This window comes from Miniopterus schreibersii, assembly GCF_964146895.1.
Source record: "Miniopterus schreibersii genome assembly, chromosome: 3".
Classification (NCBI taxonomy): Eukaryota; Metazoa; Chordata; class Mammalia; order Chiroptera; family Miniopteridae; genus Miniopterus; species Miniopterus schreibersii.
In genome coordinates this window covers 18,258,442-18,279,922 of record NC_138103.1, presented here as the reverse complement: position 1 = coordinate 18,279,922, position 21,481 = coordinate 18,258,442, and the positions used below count along the sequence as shown (strand labels likewise).

At 38.8% G+C, this 21,481-nt stretch overlaps 1 protein-coding gene across 3 annotated transcripts in view; it reads left to right on the top strand.

Annotated features, from left to right (window-relative positions):
* The window catches only part of TXNDC11 (thioredoxin domain containing 11), a 58,136-nt gene that overhangs the window by 20,297 nt on the left and 16,358 nt on the right, over positions 1 to 21,481 (top strand). For all 3 annotated transcript variants that reach the window (XM_081131618.1, XM_081131620.1, XM_081131619.1), the window contains 3 exons: positions 2,629 to 2,722; positions 18,643 to 18,755; positions 20,861 to 21,061. In XM_081131618.1, the coding sequence (XP_080987744.1) occupies positions 2,629 to 2,722; positions 18,643 to 18,755; positions 20,861 to 21,061 (408 nt within the window). The remainder of the gene's footprint in view (positions 1 to 2,628; positions 2,723 to 18,642; positions 18,756 to 20,860; positions 21,062 to 21,481) is intronic.

Below are 21,481 nucleotides of genomic sequence, written 5' to 3'. Positions count from 1 at the left end.
GATACAATTGACAAGAATAAACCCTTACACTGTAGAAATGTCCATAAAGGACCCCTGCAAATGGTTCAAACTGTTCATTTTTATTTTTATTTATTTATTTATTTTTATTTATTTTTAAATATATCTTTATTGATTTCAGAGAGAGGAAAGGATAGAGAGAGAGAGAGAGACAGAAACATTAATGAGGAGAGAGTCATTGATCAAGCCTGCAACCGGGCATGTGCCCTGACCGGGAATCGAACCCTGATCCCCTGGATCCTAGGCTGACGCTTAACCGCTGAGCCACACCCGGCCAGGCCAAACTGTTCATTTTTAAAGGCTTAATTGGGGTTTCCCTTGAAGACTCAGTATTCAAATTTTTATTTTTATAAATGTTTTTATTGATTTCAGAGAGAGGAAGGAAGAGGGAGATAGAAACATCAGTGATGAGAGAGTCATTGATTGGCTGCCTCCTGCACACCCCCTACTGGGGATGGAGCCCGCAACCCAGGCATGTACCCTGACTGGGAATCAAACTGTGACCTCCTGGTTCATAGGTCGACGCTCAGTCACTGAGCCATACTGGCCAGGCAGGATTCAAATTTTTTTACTTCCATTAATGTCCGTACATGGTGTGCATATGTATACATAGACACATGTGTAGTTGCATACATTCATGTAGATATAAATGTGTTTATGGGCCATATGTTCATTTTTGTGAAGCCACGAGATAACATGATGTGAGAAGAGAGCTGAAATTCATCTCATTTAATTTTTTTCAGTGAAACATTTATTAATATTTCGATGAATTTATTCCATTTCGCTTTGGTTTGGGAGATTGGCCTGACTATAAAGAAACTTAAATGACTCAATTTTTCCAGTAGTTTCCATGTTTGTAATCTTGCATCCACCATTAACTAAGTGACTAGAATGTCTAAAGATTTTGTTTTTCTTTTGTTCTAGGTAGCCTGATTTGAAACCTTAAGAACCCAAACACTTTGCAGTTCTACTTTAAGCCAATTCTGGATTGGCTTGTTAAAAAGATTTTGTAGGAGTCCTGGCAGGGTGGCTCACTTGGTTGGAGTGTCATCCATATACCAAAAGGTTGCAGGTTCTATTCCTGGTCAGAGCACATACCTAGGTTCTGGGTTTGCTCCCCGGTTGGGGCACTTTTGGGAGGCAACTGATCCATGTTTCTCTCTCACATCACTGTTTCTCTCTCTCCCTTCCTCTCTAAACATATCCTCCGGTGAAGATTAAAAAAAAAGATTTTGAAGGAGTTTAGCAAAAGAAAATCCTGTTTTTAAAACTTTGATTTCCAATGTTCTCAGTTTTAGAAATTAATTATTTGCAGGATTTTTTAAGATAGTATTAAGATTCAACATTCTGACTATCTTAAAAACCAAGTGATTTATTTAAAATTTAATCTTTTGAGAATAAGCAAGTGATTTGGATTTGAAAGATAGTATGTTCCACTACAGATCAGAAATTTCCTTTTTTATACAACTTACTGATTTTAAATTTTCCCACCAAATTAAATTTATGCCTTATCTTTTGGGTCCGATTTTGTCTCAGTGATCAGATCAGCTCCACAATTATTTATTAAGAGTATGATGTTACATGCTTTAGGGCCAGAGAGGATTCTTTACATTTGCTTCGTGCTGTATAGTTCATCAAGCTCATTCTTCTCAGTAACCCTGTGATGGATTATCCCATTTGCCAGATAAGGAAGCTGAGGCTTTTTTTTGAAGGGTTCACCCAAGCTCATTCAGCTATCGGACTTTAGCTTAAGTCTTCCGACTCCAAGCCTAGCACTCTTTCCTCAGGGATCTCAGTTTGGCTTTTAAGACAGATAAAATCATTACAGAACAAAACCGGAGAGAGTGAGTTCCACAGGGCCTTAAAAGATGGAAGAAATTATTCTGAACAGGAAGGCAGAATGTATCTGGAGGGGATAAGTTATTGGTTTGGCAGAATGGAGGGGCATTCTGTCCTAAGCTTAGTGAAATGGAATGAACAGATGGAAATAAGTTTGTGGGGGTAGAGGAGCAAGAGAATAAGAGATGGCCCTTTGCAGACTGACTTGACAGGAGGACAGTTGTCATTATGAAATGCTTGGTTCTGGGTGTGAGGGGAGGAAAGAGCTCCTCGAAGGATGACCTGGAACATAAATGAAGCCAGTCAGATTTAACCTGATTTCTAGTAAGTGTGAAGATGTATTTGGAGTGAGAGGAAGCAATAGAGGGAGAAATCTAAGGAAGATTACAAGGACATTTGACAACTTGTCTGGAGTGCCTAAACAAAAGTGAGTACTTGTACTTGTTGGTGAGGTTTCAAACCAGGGACCTAGGAGAACTGTCAAGAGTGGAAAGACCTGTTTAGGGAGAGGGAAGGAAGTTTCAGCTCTGAATTAATTACCCCCGGTAAAAGCTGGTGCAATTGTATCCCGTAACCCTGTTGTCTAAATGGAAGGAAAGGTCCACCCTAAACCCCACCTTTTATCATGTGGTTAGGCTTTTTAAAAAAATGAAATGCAGCAAATTGCAATTGTCAAATTATAATAGCATGTCTTCTTTTGTTTTAAAATGTCACCCATTACACAGTGATTAGTGACACCTCAGTCACCTAATTTTGCTCTTGTTCCTGCAGCCTGGAGTACTTGGATACTTTGAGTTCAATGGCTCGCCCCAGCCTCCTGGTTATTTAACCTTCTTCACCTCAGCATTACATTCATTAAAGAAAGGTAAAAATCATTCATATTAAGACGTTAGAACTTTAACAAGAAATGTATGTATATTGATAGCTTCTTTTTTGCATGTGTTATCTTTATGATTATTTCAATTTTCTTGATTCCTTTTCTCTATATTCATATGAAGAATTGTATTGTTTTATGTTCTATTGGCACATAAAATACTGTGTTCTTTCAGATGTAGTCTCTTAAGTGTTTAGCCTTTTAAAATGTAGCTTGATCATACTGTCTGCAGTTATATATTTTGCACTTTAAATTTTATTATGTCATTTCTTTTGTGTTCATAATTATAAGTTCTGGCCCAAGTTTTTAATGGTTATATTGTCAGGTGGACGTACCATAATTTAGGAATACATTTCCTTTAAGAAGTATTTTTACAAGAATAAAAGTCATGTTACATTACACTATAAGCCTACTGCCAGTTTCACTATTCTCAAATGTTTGTTTTTTTTACTTTAGCTAAGTCATATATGAAGTCCTACTTTTTAAATTAAACGTTGTATCCTACCCATTTTTTCATGTTGTTCCATGTTCTTTCTTTATATCAGTTATAACATCATGTCCGTTCTCTGTGGGATACATTTTCATCTGCTCTTGTCTCCATCTCCTTTGTTAGCACTGTGGTCCAAGCCCCTTCCCCTTCCCTGGACTAGACCAGTGGACACTTAACTAGTATTCACTCTACCCCCCTTTTCCTCACACTTGGACCTTTGCATATGCTAGTCCTTTTGCCTTTAATGTGCCCTCTGTCTCCCCAGCCCCTAGGGCCCAGCTCCCCACATGTCAAACCCCTGTTCATCCCTCAGGATCCCCTCAAATAACACTTTTCTTTCTCTGGTGTCTGGTGCATAGCATGGCTCAATCATTATTTGCCAAGTGAATGATCAGATTAATAGCCATACTGTCTTTCCCCCAGTAGACCAACCAAAAATATGTTGATCTACTGGGTGTTAGATTGCTTTATACTATTAATACATCAAACAGTTACATGACTGGCCATTTTAATATATATATTATTTTAAGATTTTATGCATAGAGAATCTGCTGTATTCATGTTTTTGATCAGGGGCCACTGAGAGAGGAAATCAAGCTGTCATGTAGTATGTTATGTCTTCTGTCCACATTAAAGACTTTGAGGTGCACCGCTTCAGATGACTAAGAAGACTTAGTTTGAATTTTGAAAACAAAATATTACCAACTTAAGTAAGCTTAACAAGCAGACATTCAAAAATCATCTTAGAAAACTAAAGCCCTTCGAAGATCTCAGCTGAAGATTACATACGAAAGGGAAACCTAGAGACATTCATTAAAGTGATGCTAGCATTCAAGTTCTTAGTTGAAGAGGATATTTCAAGATTGTGGAAACATGTTTGTTTAGTTACCTGATTAGCTTATGTTATGTGTTAATGATTCATCTTGTATTATTACTTTTTCATTCAGAGGTTTACCTTTTCAAGTATAAGAGAGTAGCCTTTCCCCGTTTTTTTTTTTTTTTCTGTTTTTAAGCAAAGGAAGGCAATAAATGGGTAAAAACTACTTGAAGATACAAAATGAAGCTCTTTGGTTAAATCACTAATTTTGGCAAATGATTACATGAAATTTCTTCTCAGAATAAATCTAGTCTGGTTTAACTTTACTACATTTCTTCCCTATCTTGTGATTCTAGCTCAGTCTTGTAAAATCCTGTTGCATATGAACTTTGCAAAAACTAAGATTCATTCTAATTAATCATTTCTTACCTCATTTTTGTAAATAAGCTCCCACTTTAATGAACCATTTTTAGAAGAAAAAGACAAATTTGGAATGATTTTCCATAATACCTGCACTATGAAGGACTACTTAAAATAAATCATGCTTTGGACGTCTGGGCTTTTTTCCTTTTTTCTTTCTCCTACCTTAAAGTTAAATGGTATTTTACTTATTATTAATAGCAGATGTTCAGTAAGAAACATACGCACACTTCTTTTTTAATGGTACAGTTTGAAGTGCAAATTCTGGGTCAGTGTTGTGTTTAGATTGTGTACACAAATTAAGGCCTGAGAAACATTCGACACACTTAACATTTGATTATAGAGAGCTTAACTGAAGAAAGAAGTGTTTAAACTGTTGTAGTAGAAAGCAGATGTTCTGGTTCAACAAGTCGCAAGCATTTACAAAATGCACATCTTTCCATTGCCTCAATGATTTTTTAAAATTGTCTTAGAAATAGCCAGGACACAAATGTGACGTTTGTTTCTTTTTCTTTTTTTCTTTTTTTTAAAAATATATCTTTATTGATTTCAGAGAGAGGAAAGGAGAGGGAGAGAGAGAGATAGACACATCAATGATGAGAGAGTCATTGATTGAGCCCGCAACCCAGGCATGTGCCCTGACCCGGAATCGAACCCCAATCACCTGGATCCTAGGTTGACGCTCAACCGCTGAGCCACGCCCGGCCGGGCACGTTTGTTTCTTGAAGCTAGCTGGCCATCAGTCTACAAATATTTTGAGCATGTACCATATATGAAGCATTATGCCTAGGTGCTGGTGGGGATATGCTAAGAGGGCAGCGCATTCCTGCCCTCAAGTATGTTGTAAGATCTGGTTCCGTGGTACTTTGCCATTGCCATTCTTTTAAGATTGTTTATATGTTTGATATTTTTGCACATTATAATAAGGAAATTAGGAAAATTTTACTTATCACCTCAGCACTTAATATTAACTACTTTCTCTTTTTGTTGTTTTAACTATTTCCTTTCATCTCAGTTACCCATGTCCTTTACCTGTTGATCTGTCTTGGTGTTAATTTGTCAGTTTATGTAGGCCTGCCTATTAGGAAGTTCGGGCAGTAACTCTTCGTTATATTTCTGTTGATTATTTTCTTAGCTGGTTTACTATCATCATTAATTTTTTATATAGCAGTTCTATATTTTCATGTAATTAAATCTGTGATTCTTTTTCTCTTTAAAAACAATTAAAAAAAAATTGATTTTAGAGAAAAAGGAAGGGGGGATGAGAGAGAGAGGAGCATCGATGTGAGAGAAACATCAATAGGTTGCCTCCCATATATACCTGGACCAGGGACCAAATCCTTAACCTTGGCATGTGCCTTGACTGGGAATTGAACCTGTGACCCCCAGTCATGGCACATGCTGGGGTTGCGGGCTTGATCCCCAGTAGGGGGCGTGCAGGAGGCAGCCGATCAATGACTCATCATTGATGTTTCTATTTCTCTCTCTGCCTCTCCCTCCCTCTCTCTGAAATCAATAAAGATATATTTTGAAAATAAATAAATAAATAAAATTTACTTTGGCTGAAAGTATAGTGGGCATTTGATTCCCCCCCTTCTTATTGGCTAATAAGTTAGCACCATTTACAAAATAATGCTTCCTTTTTTCCTCATCTTGATGATGCTTGCTTTATCACGAAATATTTTCTTGTGTGTAATTGGGTCTATTTCTATGTTTTCTCTTGGTTTAGATACCTCTTTTTACATGAGTAAATACAGTATCATTTCTTGATTTTAAGTAAAGTCTGGACTCTGCTTCCTCTAATTCTTGTATTTTATGGAATATTCTAGGTTTTATACATCCCTCACTAATGTTTAAGCATTTCAGAGTGTTGAATGATTTTGTGGGCTGGCAGTCTGTGTATGTTTTAAGATCCTGAGGGAAACCAGTCTCTCAGACTTCTCCACTTTTCCCAGACTGCAAAGCCTATTCCTCTTTTAACCTTTTCACACTTGATCTTGGCAAACAGACATCTTTCTTTTTTTGCTTAAGCAAAATTTGGGCCCTAGCTGATTCAACTCAGTGGTTAGAGTGTCAGCCCATGGACTGAAGGGTCCCAGGTTCGATTCCTGCCAAGGACATGTACCTCCGTTACAGGCTCGATCCCTGGCCCTGGTCGGGGCGCATGCAGGACGCAACCGTTCTTTGTCTCTCTCTCACATTGGTGTTTCTCTCTCCCTTCCACTCTCTCTGAAAAGCAATGGAAGAAATATCCTCAGGTGAGGATTAAAAAAAAGAAAATTTGGTAGGGGTGGGGTCAATATTTTTAGGTTGCTTGATTTTTTTTCATCTTATTTCATTATTTGCTGTAAAATGTGTTCTAGTAAAATGTTAATATTTTCTGCTGTGGTTCAGTGACTTTTTTTAAGAGAGAAAATTTGCAATGAAGTGTGGTACTATTTTTTTAATTCTACCTACAAAAGGAATACAGTGCTGTTTAGGGGGGAAAGCAGTGGCTCAGGAGCTGGCAGTGTCTGTTCTTACCCTTTGTCTATCTGCCCTTGACAGGATCTGTAAACTCCAACAAAATATTTGACTTTTCTGTGTTTGAGATTGTCTGTCTGTAAATTTAGAGAGGGTGAACATAGGGTAAATGCTTGTTTTACCAGGTCACATCCTGTGTAAAATATATCAGGTATGAATAAAGTAATAGTCTTGAAGTCTATAGTAGCTTAATTAGAAAGCCACCTGGCCACTTAAAAGCACTTTAAGTATTGTGTCTGTTTTCTTAAAAGCATGTACACCAGATATTATGTAACTTGACCCACTAGTGGACACAGGTGTTCCTCCTCCCTTTTCCTGTAGCACTCCGTATCTGATTCTCTGTATTTCATGGTGACCTCACTGTAGAACTGACAGCATCTCTCCCACCAGAGTAGGAGCTGGTTTGTTCATTATCTGTTTATTGGGTGCCTTGAGGCCAAGGTTTTGCCGCCTTAGTCCTACAGCTCTTAACACTCTGCTTGATCAGTGTTGTAGCTAAAAGGTTGAATGAATGACTAATAAAGGGCACTTTACCTTGAAATTGCTTAAATGAGAAATATTTTAGCAGTGGGATATTAAGTCATTTTGTATCCCCTCCACCACCACCGCTATGCTTGTGCCTGGCCTTTCAGGTTCTATAGACCAATATGTAGGAATCACTTATAAAAGGACTGTATGGGGGGCCCCTGCCTGGTCCGTTGTTCTTTTTCTTTCCACTAGCTTCTCACTGTCCCCACACTAAAATCCTACTTAATTGAATTGCAATTCACATGATACTTAAGTATCACTTTGAAAATACACAAAAACTGAACTAACAAGAAAAACAGAGACAGACTCATAGATAGAGAGCAGGCAGACAGCTTGGGGAGGAGGGTGGAGGGATTGAACAAAACAAAAAAAAAAAAGAGCGAACTCATGGACAAGGACAACAGTGTGGTGATTGCAGGGGTGGGGGGGGAAGGGAGTGGGTGGAGGTGGAAGAGGGTATGGGGGAGATAAATGGTGATGGAAAAAAAAGAAAATATAGTATTAACTAAAGATACCATTTTCACTCCTTTCTTTAACCTTTACAAATTTCTAAACTTAGTTGCCAAGGTAACCTTGTGGCATCAGTTTTTTAAAGTACACCCTTTGGGAAATACTGTTGTAATGAATTTTTTTAAGAGGAACTTAGAGGGGAAAATTTGTAATTCCAGTGTAGGGTTCCTCTGCTCCACCAGGTGGCATCTGATGGTGCTGTGTTTCGCTGGTAGAATTGAGTCAGTACATAGAAAAGTGCCCTCCTCCATACCCTTATTCATAAATAAAGCTTTTTTGGAGTACTTTTCTATTAAATTGTGAAATTTTATACATCATCAAGAGGTCTGAAGGGTAGGATTTTCTTACCCTCTAGGTGACATTCTTAAAGGTGTTGAAAAAACAAGGGACTGACATTTAAAAAAATTTTTTTTTAATGTATCTTTATTGATTTCAGAGAGAGGAAAGGAGAGGGAGAGAGAGATAGAAACATCAATGATGAGAGAGTCATTGATCGAGCCCGCAACCCGGGCATGTGCCCTGACTGGGAACCGAATCCCAATCGCCTGGATCCTATGTCGACGCTCAGCCGCTGAGCCATGCCCGGCCGGGCCAGGACTGACATCTTAGGCAAGGCTGATGCTGAAATTGCTTGATTTTCTTTGGTTCCTGAGCCTAATTGTTGGAATTTGGACCAGGCATTGGGTTTAATAATTGCCCATCAATGAAGCAAGCTCTAGAATTACTTGGTTTTCTCTGATAATCTCATTTGTTGTCACCATACTCACTTATAGAGGGAAATCTTTTTCTATCTACCTGTGTTCTGATGTTCTCTGGGTACTGATTAATACACATTAGAATAAACATATTAGGAATTTCATACTTTTTGTTTCCATACCTAAAACTGACTTTTTAATATGTTGCTGCTATTTTAGCAAGAATATCATCGTATTTCGTAGGAAGTGCTTTCATTCCCACTATGACCTATCTCTTAAGTCTTGTAAATGCTGCTAGATAAGAACTAAGGCCACAAATGGATCTCTTCCCACTTTAAGTTAGATTCAGAAGCATGACTTACTAATTCAACAGACATTTGAGGATCCAGTATGTGCTACAGCTATAAAAATGAATAAAACTTGTTCCCCATCGTCAATAGTGCCACCAGCTAGTATGGCTAACAGGAAGGCTTACCTATAGCATGAGTGTGGTGATGGATCTATGACAGGCTTTCCTGGATCATGGAGGGTCGGATGCTTAATCGGATCAGGGAAGATGGCTCCTAGGAGATGGTACTAGGGGTGTGGAGGGTTTCCCAGGAGAATGAGGGGTCAGCCTTCAGGTAAGTGTGTAAAGAACTAGAAAGTGGAAGGTAGGATGGGTTGAAGAAAGCAAAAGGTGTGTAGGAAACTCAGAACCAAATTTAGTGGTCTTTGCAGATATTTTGATTCCTTGAATCCATGTATCTAAAACATTGTACCATCTTTACGTTCTAATTGTTTTGTGATCATTTCTACCTCTTTAAGTTGTTCTGTTTTAGGGGTGTGTGTGTGTGTGTGTGTGTGTGTGTGTGTGTGTGTGTGTGTGTGTGTGTGTGTGTGTTTTGATTCTGTTTCTTCTAGGTTTTCTGTTTTGAAGCTGAGATAAGACTCCTAGACAACCAAAAATATTAAAATTTTTGAAAAACTCTCAGGGATCACTTTCTATAATAAGGTCACAAGCTTATGTGAAACAATTCAGTGCGGACAAACCCACTTCTGATCTCTGTTTTACCACTTTTTATATAAAGTTGAACACGATAAGCTGATACTGGACTGTGCCCTTTCATGAGTCAAGCACTTTACCTGGATGATTCAGTCTTCACTGCCACTCTTTGCAGTAGGAACTATTAGCTCAGTGTTATTATCTCAGGTGAGGAAACTGAGGCTCTGAGGAGGTTGCTTATTGACTCAAGGTGACAGCAGCAGGCAGAATAATAGCTCCCCAAAGATGTCCACATTTTAATCATCAGAACCTGTAAATATGTTATGTTACATGGCAAGGGGAATTGAGGTTGCAAATGGAATTGGGTTGCTAGTCAGCTGCTGGAGAAAGGGAGCTTATCCTGGATTATCTGAGTGGGCCCAGTATAATCAGAAGGATGCTTAAAAGTGGAATCAAGAGGCAAAGCATAGTGTCAAAGTGGTATAATATGAGAAGGACTTGTCTGGCCATTACTGGCTTTGAAGATGGATTGGAGCCACAAGCCAGGAATTGCAGGTAAACTCTAGAAACTGGGAAAGGCAAGGAGATGGACTCTTCCTTAAAGTCCCCTGAAGGAACTTGACCAGCTGACACCTTGATTTTATTTCAGTGAGGCCCATTTTGGACTTTTGACCTCCAGAACTGTAAGATAAATATATGGTGTTCTAAACTACTGAGTTTGTGGTAATTTGTTATAGCAGAAATAGCAAACTATTATGGTCAGATACCATAAATGAGGAGCTGAGATGAGCCCAGGACCAAGTTACTCCATTTACTGCAGTACTCTCTGGGATGAGGCAAGTGGCACAGTAAGCTGATTTCTACCTCCTGGCCTTTGCCCATGATACTGCTTTAAATATAGTGCCTTTCTCTAATATCTGCCTTTCTAATTTTCAAAGCCTACCTGAAGTCCTATGGGATTGATAAATATTGCCTAGTTAGGATGTTGTCTGGCACATTGTAAACATGAAATGGAGATTTTCACACCACTGGTCCCCTTCTTGGAACTTCTACTGCACTAGTTGGCTATGTCTCCCACTTAGCAATTAGCATTGTTTTCTTATGTTTTCTTGGACTTAAGTGGTATCTTCCTAACAGGAAATTCCCATAGACAATAACTGACTCTCCTAACAAGTCATTTTAGTGGCAGGTATCCTATGTGATCAGGGCCCACTCAGTCACCCTTTCTCACTGTTCTTCAGCTTCCCATCTGTAAGATAAGGAAGCCTTGCCCTAGTTGCCTCTAAAGGACACTTCAGCTTGAAAAATGCATTGGCTCTTGGCTTGTTTTTATTGGCCTGTGAGCTAAGAATTGTTTTTAATATTTGTAAAGGGTTGTTTGTGAGGGAGCTGGGAGGACATGTGACTCCATGCTGGACGCTAAAGAGCAGCCTAAGAGGGAGTGTAAGAGAGATTTCTAAGTAGATATGTTTCTTTTATAAAATCCTTCTTTCCCCAAGGGTGTTAAAGAAAGGAATTTAATTGAAATGCATACAAGGGAAGTATTTGACTTGATCGTTATAATATTGTGCTTTGGTTAAATGGGACTAGCTGGTGTGAGGGTGTTTAGTTTACTGTCATGTTAGTATATGTGCCAGTGCATATTTAGCTCTATAGTTTATGTTCTCCTAAGATAATGTATTTGGAACTAGATTTCTCTTCTCCTCCTCCCTAACTCACAAGAAATAAAAAAAATCATGGCTGAGGAGTTACATGTTTACTTAGGGTTTAGCAGTATTTTGGCAAGCACCAGAATATGCATATTGTATTTATGGTGCCCAAATGCTAGATTTTTTTCTAGATAATTGCTCTGTGCTTTATATTAAGAATTTTGAAAATATACACATCTCAAAGTCACATTTCTAGGGGGGAGTGCAAGTTAATCACTATAGTTTATACATTAAAAACAAACATTTCTGTAATCTATTAGATTTCTTTCAAGGCTTTTTAATTTTGGTAATGTATTTATCATTGGAAATGTGTGAGTCATTATCCAGTAAGGTATTGAGTCACTTTGTAAGTGCTAAGTAGCGTTGGAGAGGTGGTTGTTACCTGTTTTATGTGATCTATCATTTTCTTTTTTCTTCCTTGTCCAAAGCCTTGGAAAGAAGAGTGGGAAAGCAGAAGTTAATAAAATGGGAGAGTATAGAGTAAAATGAGGACTCTTTCCAGGATGGAAGGTACCATATTACAAGTTTCCCTTTTTTAATGTCACTATTTCACCGAGTAAAGAAGTGAGAGAAATTCTCCCAGGGAATATATAACTTCCTAGCCATGCTGATTAAAAGCCATGTGACATAATCCAGTGGTATTTAGCTTTGAAGTATATCATGATTTATTTGCTAGCAGTTATCTTTATGAGGATTTTTCTTGACCTGTTACTGCATTTCATTTCGATGATCCTGGAGAGATTCACTCACACAGAAGTCTTCTGGAGAGCAGCAGATGGCCAGTCCTGATGTAAACATTTTTGTGGTGTTCACTTGGGCATTCTGTTCTTTCAGTGTGTCCTCAGGTACCTTACTTTGTGGTACAGCAGGTGCTGAGAGAGAATTTGTTTCAGAAGCTCAGCACTTTATACCTAGAGTCACCAGGTTTGGAGCCCCACCTTTTTCTTTTTGAAGGAGAAAGGGGGGATATGTTCTTAAAAATAATCATTTTCTTCTGTTGGGGGGGTTTTCTGCCCCCAGATTTGAGAGAGATTGTCTTATGTATCCTTCTCAGATAATTGCCCATTATTCATACTTATTGGCTACTAGATTTATTATCTCAGTCTAATTTTCTTGCTGAGTTAAATGAATCTTGCTTTTTCATCATTACTACTCTGGCACAGTCAAATAGGAATATAGCATGAACCATGTAGGTATTTCAAAGTCTTCTGGTGGCTGCATTAAAATTTAAGGAGAAATAGATGAAACTAATTTAATAATATATTTTGTTTAATCCAGTATGTCCAAATTATTATTTCAACATGTATTAGTATGAAAACTATTGAGTTATTTTATATTCTTTTTTTGACCAAGTCTTTTATACTTAACAGCACATCTCAATTTAGATGCTAAATTTTTATCGGAAATACTTGATCCTAGATTCCTAAAATTTACAGTTGAAAAAGTTATTTGCATACCCAAGTTGTTTTAAACATACATAAAAGTTTCCAGTGACAGTGTTGAGTATCACTTTAAAATTAAATTAATTAAAATGAGCCCTGGTTGGTGTGGCTCAGTTGGTTGGAGTGTCTTCCTGGACAGTGAAAGGTTTAGGGTTCGATTCCCAGTCAGGGCACCTGCCTGGATTGTGAGTTTGGTCTCCAGCCGGGACATGTATGGGGAGCAGCTGGTTGATGTTTCTCTCTCTCTCTCCCTTTCCCCATCTCTAAAATCAGTAACCATGTCCTCAGAATTAAAAAATAAATAAAACTAAAAATTTAGTCCTCAGTTGCTCGTATTTCAAGTGCTCACTAGCCACATTTAGTTCGTGGCTACCATATAGGACAGTGCAGCTGTGGACATAGGCCTCATTATCCAAGTGTCCAGGGAAAAGCAGTTGTTTCATAAGATACTGAGTTTCCTTCAGCACATTCTTGTGTTAGCATTTCAGAGTGTGCTCCTGGTAGTCTGTTACTTGGTGAGTGTGATTTGTGTAACTTTGCTCCTGGTGGGACCTTTTATTGTTAATTTTAAAGCACAGTTAAAAATTTATTCTCTTTCCTAACAGAAGAAACTATTTTTATTCTTTCTGGAATGTTTGAAAATTTTGATATCTTTTCTCACCGAGGCAGTTCTTGCTTTACCCTAATACTAAACTGCAGTTTCAATATTAAAAATTGAATTTAAGGCAAATGGTTTTAAGCAAAATAAAGTAGTCTGATATTAATGTTACACAAATGGCCAAAAAACAAAAAACCTTGATGCAAACCAGAGAGGTCACAAGTGAGCCAGGTGAATCTGAGTGGAAGCCAGATGGAATTTCAGCTCAAGGTAAATGGTGACAGTGGAATATGGAAGGCACAAGAAAGTCATTGGAAGTTCTACCTAGGGGAATGTGGGAAGAGGGATGGAGGATTCTGTTAGTGGCAGAGAAGAACCCCAACCTATAAAAGACAGCAAGGGGTAAACCTGCATAAGTGCAAGGTAGAGAAGATTTAATGGATCAAAAGCAAGGCCATTTGTTATTCAAAGCACACATACAGTGAATTAGCATGGGTAGTGTTGGTTCCCCTCACCCTGTATCCCCGGGATGTGATGCAGTAGGCCTACATGGTGGCTATGTGAGAAGTGGGTTGCCTTGTAGTTGTGGGACATGGGCTAAGGGCTCAGCACCTTTTGCAGCAAGCTGCAGGCAAGCCAGTCTTCATGCTGTGGTCACCTTGACCTACTTAGTTGCCTGTATGACCAGCTGAAGGTACTGCTCAGTACCTACTACTTTTACCCAGATGGTCTTTCTGATACCTTTCACTGGATGTTTAATAGAGACTTTAAACTGGACAGTTACCTGGCTGAGTTTATTGAAATTTTTATTTTATTATTTTTGATTACTCTAATAGGGTTGTGCCACTGCTGGATGTTTTTTGGGGGGTGGAGTGGGAGAAATATTCTGAATTTATTTTATTTTATTATTTTTATTTCTTTTATCCCCACTGGAGGATATGTTTATTGAATTTAGAGAGAGAGAAAGGGAGAGAGAGAGAGAGAGAAACATCAATGTGAGAGAGACACATCAGTTGTCCCCTGTATGCTCCCCAACCAGGGATCGAACCCGCAACCTAGGTATATGCCCTGACTGGGAATCAAACCCACAACCTTGTTTGGTGTACTAGATAGCGCTCCAACCAACCGAGCCACGTGACCAGGGCTGAATTTATTTTTAATCAGCAAATTCAGAGTCCTTAACTAAACTATTGAAGCTTCATTACTCTTAGGATAAAATTATTCAATGTTATAAATGACAGGGATCCCTATTGTAGAAAGTCATGGATCCTTGCCTAACAGAGAATGTTCTGGATATGGAGATGAGTGTTATTTTTGTGTGTCATTCACTAGGAACTTCCTCTGCTAATTCAGTTACTCCTTGTACACGTGAAATTTAAGCTGCTTTGCCATGAAAATTTCCACTGTATGCAGAGACTTAAATATATGTGTGATTTTAAAGAATTTCTCTATGTATATAAAATTAAGTTTTGGAATTGTAATATGTTTGGGCATGGTAGAATCTGTTCTGTACAGGCAAGCTCTCCATTCTTACTAATTAAATGGGTTTTTGAATGGCCCCTTTCAACTTTGGGTCAGGTTGTCACTTCTTATTCCTCTGATTCAATAAATCATGTTGGTGACTTTGGCAGACTATTCAGTGAATTTCTTTACTGGCTGCTTTTCCTTCTTTTCTTCTCTTTTTAGCTATGGCTGTCCACCAAGACTCAGTACTCTCCTGGGGAGAGGTATCTATTGGTTCTACCAATTCATATCCTCTCTTAAATCCTGCTCTTTCCTCTGACAGCTTTGGGATCTGAACTTTTATGTTATGCCATTTTTTTTTTAACTTAAATTTATAACTAATTTTATACTTGCAGAAAAGTTGCCTAAATAGAACAGAGTTCCCTAATTCCCTACCTTCACCTAGCCTCCCCTAATGTTAACATGTTATATAACCATTTGTCAAAACCAGGAAATTAATATTGGTACAGTATTATTAACTAAACTGCAGATCTTATTTGAATTTTGCCAGTGTTTTCATTAATGTCTGTTTTCTGTTGCGGGATCCAATCTGGAATCCCACATCACATTTAATTATTTTTTCTCCCTAGTCTCCTCCAACCTGTGACAATTCCTTACTCTTTCCTTGTCTTTTATGACCTTTATAACTTTTGAAAAATAGTGGTGATTGCTTATTTTATTGTTCAGATTGTTTCAGCTTTGGCCTTTAGGAGCATCTTGTCCTTTCATTGCCCTAGCTCTGAAATCTGCCTCTTTTAAATTTTAAGGAGTGCTGGTTTCTTTTATTGGAGAATGGCATTTAGAATCCAAGATCTGGGTGCTATGTGTTGTCTTTGGTATCAAGTGTCTTTATTTCTAGGCCCTTTCAGCGGATCTTGCTAGGACATACATGTATTTATACCCATGCATATGCATATATCTATAGTTTGTGTGTGTGTGTGTGTGTGTATTAAAAGCCATACGTTTATACTGATTTCCTCTGGTTCCAATCTGCCACCACAGGGTTCATTTTAGAGGTCCCTTCTTAATATATAACTTCTTTCTCTCTGCCCTGAGAGTCTGGGCTCTTATTGTCTTTAGTTTACAGTATCTAGTTAAGATACTGTTTCCAGTTACTCCATTTTTTCATCTCCAAGTCTTCACCCCGTCATTGTGGTGTGGTACATTTGTGATACAGTTAGGGGTAATTTCTAGTGTTTGTATTCCTCATTAGGTTCCCCCACATCTGGGTTGGTTTAATGATTTGTTTAGTTTTTGAGCGTGTGAAGGGTGTGAAACAAGAGTCGGATAAAAGGACTACTCTGCCCTAGCTGGTTTGGCTCAGTGGTTAGTGCATCTGCCCGGGGACTGAAAGGTCCCAGGTTCGATTATGGCCAAGGACATGTACCTCAGTTGCAGACTCGACCCCCAGCCCCAGTCAGACGCATGCTGGAGGCAACCAGTCAATGTCTCTCACGCTGATGTTTCTCTCTCTCTCTCTGCCTCCTTTCCTCCTCCCCTCCCTCCCACTCTCCCTAAAAAGCAATGGAAAAAACACCCTCCGGTGAGGATTAGAAAAGCCTCTACTCAGAGGAGGGTCAGGCCACCTCATCCTTGTTCTCCAGTTTCCATCCCCCCCCCCCCGCTTTGCCACTCATCCTGTAAGCAACCAATCTCTCTAGTTTCTGATCTGTTTTTCTTGTGTTTCTTTGGGTTCGTGCCATTTTCAATTCATCAGGTTTGTATTAAAGATTGTCCAGCATGACATTAGGGACATAGTCACTTCTGCTTCACACTCAGCAAGCACTCTTTCTCTGAAAGAAAGGACACCACTGCTGGGAGGTGAGGCTCATTTGGTTAAAGTAGAAACTTCCTGTGTTTAATACCTTAATGTTTTTATATTTTAGCTACTTGGATATAACTTGGTAACATTTAAAATTTAACCAGTATTTTATTTAACATCTGCTAATAAAAGCAGAAAGTGGATAGGAAAAGAATGTGTCTTTTCCACCCTGGATGGTGTGGCTAAGTGATTAGAGCATCGTCCCAGGCACCGAAGGGCCACAGGTTCAATTTCCAGTCAAGGGCACATATCTGGGTTGCAGGTTCGATTCCCAGCCCCAGTCCCAGCGCATGGGGGAAGCAACCAATCGTTGTGTCTCTCTCATATCGATGTTTCTCTCTATCTCTCTCTTTCTCCTCTTCCCCTACCCCCCCTTCCTCCCCCCCTTCCACTCTCTCTAAAAAGCAATGGAAAAAATATATTCTTGGGTGAGGATTAACAACAACAAAATGTATCTTTTTCTGCACCATCTTATCTATCCTCCTTTAGCACTGAGTCTATTTCTAATCACACAAGTATTACATTACATATACTCCTTGGGGAAAGAAAGCAAGCTTCACACGTAAAGATAAAGTCCTTTTTGCTCTCCATCTCCCAACACAAAACAACTTTTATTATCCTTCGAGATACTTTATACATTTCTGAACATGTGTGCCAGTGGGAAAAGAAAATATTGTTTTATAAGTGTAGGAGTTTTTTGTTGTTTTTTCCTGTTTTGGGGTGCTTTTTTTACATAAAAGCTAAACTATCTTTCCTCAGCTTGCTTTTTCACTCACGTCTTTAAAATCTATTCATGTTTTATAGATAGCCCTGCCCCAGTGTTTTTAATATCTGCAGAGTGTTTCTTGGTGACTTTCCTCACCTGTGACTCTTAGTGCATGCATATAGATACTAAGAAGCAGAATTGTGAGGCTACAGGCTGTGTCCATGTGTCATTGTGCTCAGTCAGCATGTGTCATTGCTTTCCGTAGTGGCTGCCATTTTACCTTTTCCATCAGCATTCTATCAGAGTACTCATTTCTCTATTGATCTTCAATACTTGATATTTTCTGTCTCAAGTTTTGGAAAATCTGAGGGTAAAAGTGATATTTTGTTTTAATTTGATTTCCTTTGAAATAGTGAGGTTGAATGTATTTTCATGTAATTATTAGCCTTTTAATGTTTTCTTTTTTGTGATTTGCCCATTTTTAACTGCTTTCTTTTTTTTATTAGTTTGTGTGAGTTCTTTGTATATGCTAGATTCATTCATTTATTGATTTCTTATAATATGCCCAAACACTGCTATAGGTGCTGGGGTAACAACAATAAACCAGGTTTCTAATTTCACAGAACTTAAGAGAAAGTTAGAGTTTAAAAAAATCTAAATAAGTCAATAAGATTATATAGATGTTAATAAGTGCTATTAAAAAATAGGGTAATGATAGAGTACCTGAGTGGGGAAGGAGCTCCAGTTTTCCCTTACAGACTTTATCCTCTGATTATTTGCCCTGAGGTGGGTGGTCCCAGAAGGCTTCTCAAAGAAGGTAGGGTCAGAACTGAAACCTGAGTGATAACAAGGGACTAGCCATGGAAGTGTCCAGACAGAGAGAGAACAGCATATGCCTGGGCTCTAAGGTGGGGCTGGTGAGTGAGGGGTAGGGGTAGCAGGAAATGAAGTCAGTGCAGGAGTGTCAGAGACATTGCTGAGGAGTGGGTGTGAGGTCTGTGTCAGGAGGAGGTTTCTTAGTTCCTTTTCCTTTCCTGTCTAGGCTAGGTGACAGAAAAGAGCTTTGCTCGGGGGAATTTGTGCACCAAGACTTGATCGTTGGGTTTTGTGGTTGTTTTAAGGCATAGGCCTTTTCTTTAATAAAGGAACATTTTCTGTTTCAGATTACCTAGGAACAGTACGATTTGGGGTTATCACAAATAAACATCTTGCGAAACTGGTATCCTTAGTACACTCTGGAAGTGTGTATTTACATAGACATTTCAACACATCACTTGTAAGTATTTTGAAATCACGTTTATATTAGTGCAGGGGTTCTTAACCTTGTTTAGGCCACAGACTTCTTTGAGAATTGGATAAAATCTGTGGACACTCCCTAGGAAAGTGCACATGATTTTATATGCAAATTGATAGTTCTTACAATCCCACTCTAGGGCCCATGCCCTTGGTTAAGAACCCATGCATTAGAGGGCTCTTGAATTTAACATCTAGAAATTCTTTGTTTATATTCTTAGGTTTTGGGACAGCCTCGTTAGTTTTCCTTCTTGGATGAAATTGCAGAACTATTCTGTTGGAGAATTGTTACTCTGGGCCTATGTTCTCAGAGGTTAAGCTTCGTTGGGTGATGTTCTTTGTTCATTGGTTCCACTTATCAAGAGTAGCAATATGACATGCTTTTATCCTTAGCTGATACAATGGATTTTGAAGTTCTTGTCAAGTCACAGTGAGAAGTTGATGGCTTCTCCCCTCAGAGAGCCTTGGTTTTCCATTGTCGTCTTTGTTTCCTGATTTCATTTGCTTTTGGTGGACCAACCTCAGCTGAGCTATTTCTGACCTGTATCCTGCTAGTCCTATGTTTCTGCTCTATTTATTGCTACTTCCTTGGTCCCAATACTTAGAATTTATTTCTCTTAAGTATTTTCTATCTCTAACTTCATTGACAGTATCAGTGACTTTAAAGGTCAAGTGAAGACCAGTATTTCTGTACCCACTTTGGCTCAGCATACAAATCTTGTGCCTTGTAGGCACAGTTAGGTGCTCTGCAGAGGGCACCTCCTTGGTTGCCAGTCTTCGTATTTGTAGTAGCCTAGATGTTGTGCTTTACTTCTTGCAGTTTATATTCCAAAAATCAAATGTATTTTTGTGTTTTCCAAATAGAAATGTTTATTACGATGTTTGAGTATGTTATTTTAAACTCCCATCATCCCACTTTGAGAATCACTGCTGTGATGTCTCTTTGCCACCCACCCAACTCTCCTTGTGCCCGTTTAAGCTTCATTTAACTTCACATGCTTTTGCTGTCTGTCATTTTCCTTCATCTGTCTTTCATAACATGCTATGTAACCAACATATATTTATAGTAAACAGTACTGAGAAAGAAATTGAAATAGATGGAGAAAAGAAGATAGGACTATGAGAATACGCTGAAAAATATATTGGGTTTACAGCATCAGTCCCATAGTTATTAAGGTTGGTTGGTTGATTTAGCAGCAGAATTCCTTTTGTCAAATGAAATATTGGGATACTAGTATTAAAAAAAATAAAAGCAGTGGACATCTTTGTTATGAGGCTATTTAAATCTGTTTTGGGGGCAGGGGTATAAAATATCTTATTGGGTGGAACCCTCCAGAGTACTTTGTGGGAGTTTTGTTTCAGACTCAGTGATTTATATCATTGGAATTTCAAAAATAATTTTATATTGACACACTTTGGTTGTTATAGAAAAACAAAGCAAAAAATCTAAGCGTCTCTTTCCTTCATTCTGTACACATAGAGTATGATTTGTGGCCTTGCACAAGTTCTAGGTCATTTATGGATTCATTCAAATATTTGTTGAATTTCAGCTCTTCTGAAAATTAGGTGTTCTTAGTCACTTTGGCTATAGATGAGTAAACAGATACAAATTTTGCCCTAATGGAAGGTCTACTCCTGCCTTTATGAGCCAGCTTTTGAGGGACCAAGGTAAAACTCTAAATAACCCATGACTCCATAATTTCTGTTCCCTTAGATATTCATTGATCCTTTTATAAAATAACCCAGTAACATCTAATAGTTCCCTTGGGATAGGGTGATAGAGGTTCCTGTTACCAGCAGCAAGCAGGGAGAATTATTTGTTGATCAGTGAATCTGTCTAATGGAAAAAAGATAAACCACATGATATGAAAGTCACCTCTTGCAACTGCTTTTGCTTTTTGCAGCCACTTGTGAGAAAATGCTCTGTCTGGAGATTTAGAACCAGGCTTTAGCTGCACAAGCAGGGGCAGGTCATGTCGCAGCTCTAAGCCTCACTTTCTTCACCTGTGAAGTGGTAGGGTTGAGAACAGTGCTGATGTGCTTTGATCCTGCCCTGCCTTTTATCTTCTGTGTGTTTGTCCTTCACAGGTCTTTCCCAGGGACGTCATCAACTATACAGCTGAGAACATCTATAAGTGGGCCTTAGAAAATCAAGAGACACTCCTTCGATGGCTGCGGCCACATGGTGGAAAGAGTCTCCTGCTGAATAATGAACTGAAGAAAGGACCAGCCCTTTTTTTATTTATACCTTTTAATCCCTTAGCTGAAAATCATCCTTTAATAGATGAGGTAAGAGTCCTAATGTTAAGAGGTATCTCATAAAGAGTAGGAAAACCTTGTTCACTTGGACTTCTCTCATTCCATGTTCAGAATAATTTCCATTAATAGCTAAGTGGTTGCCAGGGATGGCAGCTATGTTCCTGTGGCATTAATTCTTTCTCCTATAAAGGGGCAGGAGAGCCCATGCCTAGGATAGGATCCACGAAAGCCTCTCTGGCCACACTTACAGCTGCTCAGGTCTGGGTGAGCCGGAGCGGACAGGGAAACCAAACTATGCCTTTCCAGAGAAGGACCAAATGTCCCTCTTCCTTTGATGACTAATGGCAGAGTAAAGTGGACAGCAACACAGGCAGAGTTTACTGTGGCCTAGGAGATGCTATTGTCATAGGGGTTTGGCCAGACTGCTGGCCCTGGGCCATCTTCAGCCCA